General features: G+C 52.8%; 1 protein-coding gene across 7 annotated transcripts in view; it reads left to right on the top strand.

Moving 5' to 3' along the window:
* The first annotated feature begins 6,312 nt into the window (after positions 1–6,312).
* ATP11C (ATPase phospholipid transporting 11C) overlaps positions 6,313–10,326 on the top strand; it is a 60,469-nt gene continuing 56,455 nt past the window's right edge. For 5 of the 7 annotated variants that reach the window (XM_055727143.1, XM_055727144.1, XM_055727140.1 and 2 more), the window contains exon 1: positions 7,728–7,885. In XM_055727143.1, coding sequence (XP_055583118.1) covers positions 7,743–7,885 — 143 coding nt within the window. In that variant the 5' untranslated portion in view covers positions 7,728–7,742. Of the gene's footprint in view, positions 6,513–7,727; positions 7,886–10,326 lie in introns of those variants that run through there. The other 2 variants (XM_055727146.1, XM_055727147.1) reach the window with 1 other exon arrangement.

The following is a 10,326-nucleotide window of genomic DNA, read 5'->3' as shown; positions in this document are numbered from 1 at the left end:
CCTGAGGGGTGTCTGTAGGTGCTCCTCATTCCCCATCAGCCTCCCTGTAAATCCCATCATGGTTTGCAGGGCATATATACAGCCAGGGCAAGCCCAGAGCTTTCCTGGGGACAGAGCCTGGGACTTGGGCTGGGGAAGGTCTTTCCCATGCAGCTCTCCCCTTTCTGTTCCAGATCAAAGTTAGAAACATTTCTTGGCCCACAGCAGCAGTGGCCAGTGGGGAGGTGAGCAGCCTTTGCTCTCTGGCTTTGCTATCCCTTGGGATAGGGCTGGAGGAATCCAAACTGCTGATGGGGTGGCGCTGAGGCGTGCCTCTTTCTCAGGTTACCTGCTTGCTGAAACTGGTTAAGTATGTATACACTTTAAATAAACATCAGCAAGGCTAGTGGATTTTAAACCTTGAAATGGGTGTTTGTGTTGATAAAAGCCTGGGGTGGAGTTTTTTGGTTTGTTTTTTGGTTTTTTTTTTTTAGCTCAAGAAGTTGATAGTTATGTACACTTTCTCATGCTTGCAGTCCCTGCCCTCTGACTCAGGTGGACTGGGTGCCAGCATGTTCTGGTGGCAGTTTCTTACCAGAGTCAGAAAAAAGAAGTGTTGGGAAATACTTTTTTTTTTTTCTGGGTAAGCTCACTAGGGCACAGCTGATTTCCATGAGATCATTCAAAAGACTGAGTTGAAAAATGCTGGCATGTGGTATTGGGCAGCTTTCCCCCCCTCCAGCTCTCAGAAGCCGCGTGCATTGAATAATGAATAACCATACACAGGGTTGCTTTTGGGTTTTTGTTATCATTTGTAGATCATCTGTTGTATTACATTGAAAATGAGAGCTGGAGTGGTCACTGTCATGTATTCTGCAGAACTGCTAGAAAAAACAGGGCTTAATTAGGTGAAAGTAACTCCCTAAGCTTCTGTTGATTGTTATGAAAGAGGCTATTAAGACTTTGCAGGGAAAGAGAAGATAACGAGGACTGGAAATTAAGAAAATATGAAACTTTCCCTTTCTAGGTTAAATGAGGCTTGTTGAAGACATTATTGCTGGCAAGAAGAGAAAGGATATAATCCAATTTATTTAATGGATGTATTTGTCTCGGGCTACAAGGGGATGTGCTAGAGTCTGAGGTATATAAATTTGTCATATCATGTACCAAATATATTTGTTGGCTTTTTCCCCCTCTTGTAAAAAGCCTGTTTTTAAAAAGGGAAATTCGGTTGACTAAAATTGGTTGTCTTTTTCTTTCATAAATTATCACTCTTAGTCACTGCATATTTGAATAGGTGATTTCAGACTATAAGGGGGAAGTGCCTCTTGAGAAAGACTATCAGTGTATTAATTAGAAGGGCTTTTGCTACACAGTATCACTGGATATGGGATCAAGAGCCATTTTATTAACCAAAACTTTTCATTTTAAAGTCTTCTGCAGCAATCAGAGCTCAGGCCTTGTCTGTGAGAGAACTTTCACCTTGTTAAACTGCATTTATATTTCAGTGCAGCTGGGTTTAGCAAGACTGTAGCCCAAATACCTGACCTGGTCGCATAAATCTTTTTCTTGATACGCAAGCTGTGCTCTGCATTAGACTTTACAACTCATCTTCCATGTATAGTGCAGCTGTAGGAAGAGATTTGGGGGGTAATATTGTAGGTCTTCTGTGTTTTGTTTTGGTTTTTTTGCTAGGCTTGTGTTCATAGGTTGCAACAGGTACATATGTGGCATAGGTACAACAGCTTGCAGCTACCAGCATCTGAGCTCTGTGTCCTGTTCCAGCAATGAAAGCTGCTGGTGGAGTAATAAATTGATTTAAAATGGGCTTGGGGGTGGAGAAAATGATATGCAAATCCCCTTGCTCGTTGGACACCGCAGCGTGGGTGCTGTTGCTGAGTCAATTCTGTAGTGCTCAGTGCAGGCTCTGAATTTGCCTCTTCCTTCCTTTTTCCAGGAACGCTGGGGAAAGCCCAGAAGCACTCCTTGGGAGGTCTCTGCTGCAGGTTGTGACTTCCCAGAGGAAGTCATAAGTCCGAAGCAGATGTTTTTGGCACAGGCTGCAAGGCAGGACTTCGAAACTGGTACTGGCGATGCTCTCCACTGATGCTGGTCTGGCCCTGCTGAGCTGGCCGGGTGCTGGGATGTGCAGGTGCTGAGGGGAGCACTGAGCCATGCCTCCGTGCAAAGCCCTCTGCAGAGTTACTGGCTTCCTTCCTTCATGGGTGTTTTGCAAGTATGACACAATCCCTCCTTGTAACACCCTCGCCAGCACACCAGCCTGCTGAGTGCTTGCTGGCCATCCCAGCCAAGACCTGTTTTTTGCAGGTGGATGGGCATGAGCGGAGGGTGAAGCCTGCACCCTGCCCTGGTGAGGGGCAATGAGAAATACCCAGAGATGTCAGCAGCTAAAGGCTGTATGTGGGACTCCAGCAGGTACAGTGTTTGGGTGGCTTTGGCCACTGTCAGAAGGCAAGGTCCTGGTCCTGTGCGTGTTGGTCAGCCCTGAGCTGGCAGGGCAGGCAAAGGCCATTGCAAGGTGGATTTGAAAATCTCTGGTGTGAGCAGGCAGCAATTCTGCCTTAGGATCTGCTGGCAAAAATGCTCTCCTTTCTTATGAAACAAAATTTGTCACCAAATCAGTGAAGGATCTGCCCCATTCAGGAGAAGGGGAGGGGGTAAAAAATGATGTTGTCAGCTCCTCCTGGGCATCCTCCCAGGGAAGAGCTCCTGGCACATGTCGGTGCACCCACAGGCAAGCACAGAGCCCTGCCAGTCTGCAGAGCACCATGACTGCGGCACCCCTGAGCATGAGCTCATGCTTCCCCAGATGGAGACGGCCCTGGGATGGTTCTCAGGGGAAAAAAAAACCAAAACAAAGTGTTTTGAAAGCGGGTGGCTGGGGTGGTGGTCAGCAGTGGGTGCCCTTTCCCCAGTCGTCTTGCCCAATGTGAGGATGAGCTCCACAAGCAGCAAGACAGCAGGGAGGTCACACCCTTACAAAAAAATTAGCTGTCTAAACTGTTGGATTAACAAGATTTACTTCAAGCCACGACAACATTAAAGATGAACCTGTAATACTCGTCAGGAGGTGGGGTGGACCTTGAAGAGAAATCTTACATCTCCGCTGACTTCATACTCCACTGGATATTATAAAAATCCATCAAACTGTTTTAAGGCTTGACAAAGCCGATTGCACCTTCGACCAACAGCTCTCATCCTCTGACTGTCCACACGATGGCAGAAGCAGCAAAGACCAGTGCAAAAATAAGTGTGGGTTTTTTTTTTTAAAAAAAAAAAAGGCAGTGAGGGCTAGCTTGTGTCCCAAGGTCACTAGGGAGGCTGGTTCCCACCTCCTGCCAAGCTGCCTGCCAGGGACTGGGGTTCAAACGCCTCCGTCGCTGTGAGCGTGAAAAACGAAGGTTACAGGACAGGAAAACTCTTCTGTGAAAGGATTTAATGGACTCTCCCAAGCTGCGAGTGGTTCACAGCAATCCTTTGGGTCACTCTGCTCACACCCTGGTTGGCAGCCTGCTGAGAGCTTGGCAGATGTACTGGATCACCAGTTTTAAATGCTAGCTGGAGTGGCGATGGGTCCCACCTGAGCTGTATTGTGCACAGTTCTCCCTGGGACCTGCCCTTTGCAATCCCCTGGCTGTGGGCTGGGCGTGCCGGGATGCAGGATGGAGTCCCTGTCGGCTCTGTGCAGGAGGCCCCTTTGGTCCTGCCCTTGCCATGTGTGTTACCCGCATGGGGACTGGCTGTTTGTGGCATTAAAAGGTGCATTAAAACCAGATTCCCTTGTAAAAGACCTGTGAGCTGAATCAGCCGTTGAATGGTGTGGGCTGTTTCAGGGTGTGAAAAAGCCCAGTCAGGGTTGTTTTGCTTCCTCTCTGTGGGGATGGTTTCTGCTGAGGTAGGGGTTTCGCTGCCCTGAGGCCACTGTGTCAGCAGCAAAAGGGGGGATGACAGCTGCCTCGATTTCTCCAGTGAAGTCATGGCTTTGGCTGTGCAGGGTAAGTAGGGAGGCAGGTGGATTTCAGCATTCTGATCCATGGCAGGAGGCTTTGCTCTACGGTTCTGCTCTAAGCCCAGTGTGGGAGACCAAACGCTCGTCTGCACCATCATCCCAGCTGTGCCAACTTGCTTGGACTTGCTCCATCTGGGAACTCCCTGGAAGAGGGTCTCTCCCCAGTACCTTACCCACAGCCACTGTGGGTAGTACATTAAAGATAATTACCTATCTCGTGCTTAATTCCATGTCACAGTCCAACTTTTGCATTTGAGCTCTAACTCCAGCAAACCTTTTTAAAACAGAGACAGCAGCATTTCAAAGTAAGCTGGATAGGGGCTGCAACTTGTACGGCGTGGGAATCGTACAGACCAGTGTAGCTGCATGGATCCTCTCGTCTGCTGGTAAGACCAACTTCTCTTCTTACCAGCTAATGCAAGTGAAAGATGAGGAGTGACTGCAGCTGTAGGAGTATACTGAAGGGTAGAATATAGTTGGGGTTTTTTTTTTCCTATGGGTAGGGTAAGCCAGGCCGCCTTGGCCTTTGGAAACACTTACGTGCCTGGCCCCAAAGGCTGGTCGTTCACTAGGCATCGCTGGTCTGTGCAGCATCCACCGTAGAGTCCTACAACAGCAAAAATGTCTGAGCACGGCTCCCCCCTCTTCTAGCCGACACAAACAGGCTAGAAAAACATCAGAAAAGTATCAAAAAAGCAGTGCAAAAGCTGCAGTACAGTGTTGATCCAAGTTTAGCTCTCTGTCATTGTTTTGGGGGGGAGGGAAGTCTAGAGCTAAACTGGTCAGGCATTATATTAAATGTTTAACAATTTCCATTCATTATTTTAAAATGTGTTTAAAACTGCCTTGCATTGTTTCCTGGTTTCCTCTGATGTGGTTAGGCTTCTGTGTGGAAAGGTAAGTAACAGCACAGCTGCACAGGGAATAGTGGAAAGGTTGCACTTGGGATTCAGTGTTGGCTGTCCCCTCGGGAGCACTGCCTGGCTCAGCGGGGATGCAGGAGCCTTCGCTGCCCCACGTACTGCTGCCCTGGGATAAGTGGGATTAAGGAAAATCCAGTGAGATCCTGCCTGTCCCACACCTAACTGCTGTTTTGCTGCTGCCTGGGGCAGGCTTTCTGGGTGAGCTTGGATATATCATACTGTGTAAAACTTCCAGACACTTGGTGCTTAAGTAGAGCAAACGTGACCGGGTTTAGCATCAGTAAAATCAATACAGTACTATTCTTGCTTTTAAAATGCCAAGTCAAAAAAAATCTCTGTGTTTTCCAGGTCTCTGGAAGCCCACAGCTGCTCTCTAGGCCCAGCCGTGGTGCAACAAGGGTTTTTTTTTACTCAGTTTCCAGGGAGAAGCCTGCTTTAAAATAGGAGCAACACAGGCTGCTAGAATTACGATGGGTGCCAGGCACTGGGGTGGGACAGCCCAGCTGCTCCTGGGGGCTGCTGGCAGGGGACAGCACCCGGCAAACTCCCTGCCCTGTGCTCTTGCAGGGGATGTTGCTCCAGAAAAGGCTGGTTTATTACCAGGTAATAACAATGTCAAAAACGTAACAGAAAAATGTCGATTTTGTTAGGTTACATCTCGTCTTTCTCCATTTTGGTGGAACCAAATATTCTCATACGCTGCGCCCTCCAGACTGGGAGGTGCTCCCTGGAGGAAGCTGTTTCGGGTGAGTGGTGTTTCCACTCCTGTATTGTCCCAGGCCAGAGGGAAGGGGATGCAGCCAGGGCCTGTGTGCTGCTGGGAGGCTGGAGGCACTGGGAAAGCTGGGCGGCTCTGGCCCAGGCTGGGTTGACTTGGCCGCCCGGGTGGTGCCGGAGGGGCACTGGCCCCCCGGGGGATGGGCACCGGCCCCCCGGTAAGTTTTCAGTGGGAAAACCACGGAGGCACTCCAGACACTGTCTGTGGCCAGCCACTGCTCGGGGACAGTGCTCCCGGGTGCGTCTGTGGTCTCTGCTTGAGGATGGCGGCAGGGACGGGGCTGTTGTCCCAGAGGATTTTCCGAGGCCTGCGCCAGCGGGGAGAGGGGACCTGCGTTAAGGGCAGCACCGCGCCCGGTGCCCAGCCCTGGCCGCCCCGGCGGGGAGCCGGGCAGAAGGGCTCTGACCCCAGGGCTCCGGGCCCCGCGGGTCGCCGCGGTGAGGCCTCCCCCAAGCCCTCGGCCCCGGCCCCGCAGGCTTCGCCCCCGGGCGGCGGCGGGCGGCGCGGCGGCCCCGCCCGGCACTACAGCTCCCAGGCTGCTGCGGGGCGGCGGCACCGCCTCCCGCCGGCGGCGGCGGGACAAAAGCGGGGGCGCGGGGGAAGTGCCGCCAGCCGAGCGCGGCCGGGCTGAGCCGAGCCGGGCCGGGCGGCGGGGCAGGGCGGCGGGCATGGTGCGCGGCCGGCGGCGCGGCCCGCGGGCGGCCTAGGGACCGAGCCGAGCCGTGCCGTGCCGGGCGATGCGGCGGTGAGGGCGGCGGGGCCGGGCGCCGCCGTGATGCTCCGCCGCAGCCTCAGCCGCCTGGTGAGTGCGGGGCCGGGGCGGGGGGCAGCGCGCCGGTGTGATTTCTCAGCTTTTCTTGGATTTGCGTTTTCCCGGGGGAGGGGGGGGTGCGGCCCGCGGAGGGCCGGGGCGCACCCCGGGGGGTGGCGGCGGCGCTCGGGCGGCGCAGCGGCTGCTCGCTCCCTTACGATACCGTTGGGGTCGGGCCCTGGGGCTCTTGGCTAGAAGTTGCTTTTGCTGTGAGAGCCCAAACCTTCCAAACATTTTGGTTTTTTTTTTTTTTCTCCCCCAAACCCCTCGAACCCTGGGGGCCTCCCCGGCCCCTGGAAGCATGCACCCGTGGTCCCAGGCCGGCCGAGGGGCAGGGTACTGCCCGCCCTTCCCACCCGCTCCGTGCCCCCGGGTCCGTTACCGACCCTCCCAGGGCCACATAAGCTCCTCATAGATTTCACCGTGACCTCATTGCTTGGCCTGAACTCTGTAATTATTCATCTTTTCCTCTTCCCACAGCGAGTGCGGTAAAACCAGTGCTTTGACATCATTTCAGGAGCTTCTGCTTATTTAGCAGTGTCATTTATTGCGCAGTGCGTAGTTAGCAAAGTTGCGGGAGTTGAGGCGGCAGGCGTGCGGCCGGAGCACGGTGTGCGGGAGGACCACGGTGTGCGGCCGGAGCTGCTTCCCGGGGCGCTGCACCGCCTGGCACCCGGCTGCCCGCCAGGGTGATGGGCGCTGCCGGCGGCCGCCACAGGCCGCAGCTGCCGGCAGGTGCGTTTTCGTCTTCACTTTTTGGTTTTGAGTGAGGTTTGTGACACACTTCCATGCTCTCAGCACCAGGGACTCTAATCTCCTTGTTAAGTCTGGAAGTAGCTCTGCAGCAATTCTGGCGGGATGGGCATGTGTGGAAATGGTGAATTTTCTTGTTTGTAGGTTGTGTTTCTGTTGCAGGCTATGGGTTAGCCCTGTAGAGAACACACCTCCTGCAGCTATTGTTTTGCAGCCTCAGGGACAAACCTATCGGTTCTAATCTCAGCGCCTGGTTTCTGACTTTGATGACTTTCAATTTAACCCTGCTTTGTGTTTCGTGCTTCCTACCCCACCCTTGCAGGAGGCTTTTTTCTGAGTTGGTTTGGGATGTGAAGCATCTCCTCAGCGATTAGCTAAAGGAGTTTTTAGGCGTGTGCCTTCTGTGAGCTGCTACCCATGGAGGTCCTGGCTGGGCTCCGGCTCTAGCATCTTCCTGATGCGTGAAGCATGACCCCACACCGGCCCTGTGGTCCCGCATCAGCTCTGTGCCACCTCTCGCAGTCCCTTGGCATGGGGAGGGGATGTGCACCACTGCTGGGGCGTGATATCCACCGGAGTGGGAATGAAACAACCCTGAGCACCGAACCCAGGTATTTCTAACAGCTTTGTTCAGGGCTAACCTATTGCAGCACATGTTTGGAAGGTTACAGGAGCAACTGCTCAGGGAGCAGGGCAGCGGCTTTGTTGTTGAGGGTTTTTAGCGTTTTTTCTATCTATTGGCTTTGTAAGGGCTGTTTGAGCAGCAACAAGCTGTTTGTTATCAGACTGGCTCAGTGCACACATACCCCCAGCCCTGGGCAGATAGCAGCTCCTGCCACCCAACATTCTGCGGTGGCTCTGCCCTGTCCCCAGCCCTGTTGGATCTCCCAGGAGGTTTGGGTTGGTCCCCTCTCCTGCTCTGTGGGAGGAGGGCACAGCCCACTGCAATCTCCCTGGAGGTACCCCCAAGCTGTGGTCTTGCCCTTGGTCCTGTATAGGTAGCACAGGGCTTCAAGCGATGCTCATCGCGTGGCAGTGGCATTGCAGAAAATTCACTGCAGTTATTAAATGCTGCAGGTTATCTGACACTTAAGATCCCACAGGGCTACTCAGACAAATGTTGTCACCTCTCCACTGTGTGGTCTTTGCCAGAGGCTCATAAATACCAACAGATACTAAAAATCCTGTTTTCAGATGTATTTCACAGCATAGGCATGACGCGTGTGCCTTGGCTTATCAACATGACTGTTATGTGGCTCCATTTCTCCCTCCCATAAACCTTTTGATCTTGCATAGGGTACAAAACGCGATGGTAAAAAGAGCAAGAAGGGCAGAGTGGTGTATGTGGGGTCTGATTTGCTACCCTGGGGCGCAGACTGATGTTCTCTGCAGGAACAAATTGGATTCTGAACTTCACTTTACACCGCTGAAGTCATCCCTGCTGAAAGGAAAGTGGGGCCAGGATCACTGCAGGGAGGCAGGATTGAATTGCCATGGTTAATCCACTTTAAGGAGATACTGTCAACTTGAAATATAACTTTAATTCTGTTTTGGAAACGGAATCTGGCATTGGAGTCTTATTTTTAGTCTCATGCTACTTGTACAGCTATTGTGGGGAGGATGCCGGAGTGGAGTGGGGAAGTGCGTTGGTGACCAGGGCAGGGTGTGGGTCTGTCTCCTTGTGCAGGGCTCTTCACAGGATTGGGATGAGTACTGCCCACTTCCAGACTCGCTTGGCAGATACATGGGAAGTGCTGGTCCCTGTGTCGTGCATCACAGACAATGCAGCTTATTTCCTTAATTACTTTTCCTGGTTCTTCTGAAGCATGCAGGCAGCTGTACCTCCGGGCCATGGCTATGCACCACAGCTCTGCCAGTGCTGCGGGGCCAGGGCCAGTGCCGTTGGGTCTGGTTTAAGAACTAAATACAAAATGCAGAAAGAAAAGTTACTGATGCCCCTGTTTTCAGTTTTTTCTCCCTGTTTGCTTTTACTTAAGGCTGGTCTGGAAGCAAGCCCTGGGAGCTGCCACCCTGCTCATAGCGGAGGAGCTCTGAGCCAGGGGAATGCTCTCCCTCCCTGCAGGGTGCCTGGTGCTGGCTGAGCCCATGGGCCGATGCTTGCCCATCACGGTGTTCCCACCTGGGTCTCTTGCCTCCGCAGTTAGCGTGGCTCTTCACTCTAGTATTTAGTATTTTTCTGATGTTTAAACCCCAGGATAAATAAGAAAATAACAATCAGTCTGTAATTAGGAGCAAAATTTTTTGTTGTGTGTGTTTGTGCAGTGTCTGACAACAGGACCTTAGTCGTGTTATTCCCTTTTAATTAAATACCTTAGGGCTTGATCCTCTTTGTAGCCCGTGCCCTGATAAATCCCTGGTGTTTAGCTAATGTTGGGCTGGTTGTGAGCTCCTGACTTTCAAGAATGTTTGCTTGAGGTTGGGGGGAAGATGCCTCAGATGGGCATGTGGTGCTAGTCCCTGGGCTGGACCTGTGTTGTGAGTTGGTGCCTTTGCCTTGTTGTGGTCTGGTGATGCTGTTCCCTTGCTGGTCTTCTCCTGGGGTCTCCATCCATCTCTGCTGCGTGGCTGCCAGCAGTGGGGGTACCCCCAGGTTGGTGATGGGACTGTGTGGGGTCCCGTGCCCTCCACCATCTGCCTTTCCCGGGGACTTGTCAGCTCCCCTGGGCCAGGACCTGTCCCTTGGTGTCCCTGCTGGAATGCCTCGGGTGTGCCCACTTAGGGCTTGCTTTGTGCTGCCCTAAAACCAGGGAGCTGCCTTTAATGGTCCGTTATTCTCCGTTTGTGTGCTTGGTGCCGCTTTCATGTGGAGCTTTTCCATCTGGGGCTCATTTTATCTAATTAAAAAAAAATCGTATGCAAACTGCCACGAGGCAGGCTTGCAGGTGACAGGCACTTGAGGCCGAGCTTTAATGTCACCTGTGGCTTGTCACCTCTGTGGGGGCTGCCCCAGCCAGGCTCTCTGGGCACTGCTTCGCCACTTTGCATCCCCTGGCTGTGCCTGCCGTGCCACTGGTGTTCTGCCAACACTAGG

This window comes from Falco cherrug, chromosome 15, assembly GCF_023634085.1.
Source record: "Falco cherrug isolate bFalChe1 chromosome 15, bFalChe1.pri, whole genome shotgun sequence".
NCBI classification, from domain to species: domain Eukaryota; kingdom Metazoa; phylum Chordata; class Aves; order Falconiformes; family Falconidae; genus Falco; species Falco cherrug.
The sequence above is the reverse complement of the archived record's forward strand: the minus strand, read 5'-3'. Positions and strand labels throughout refer to the sequence as shown.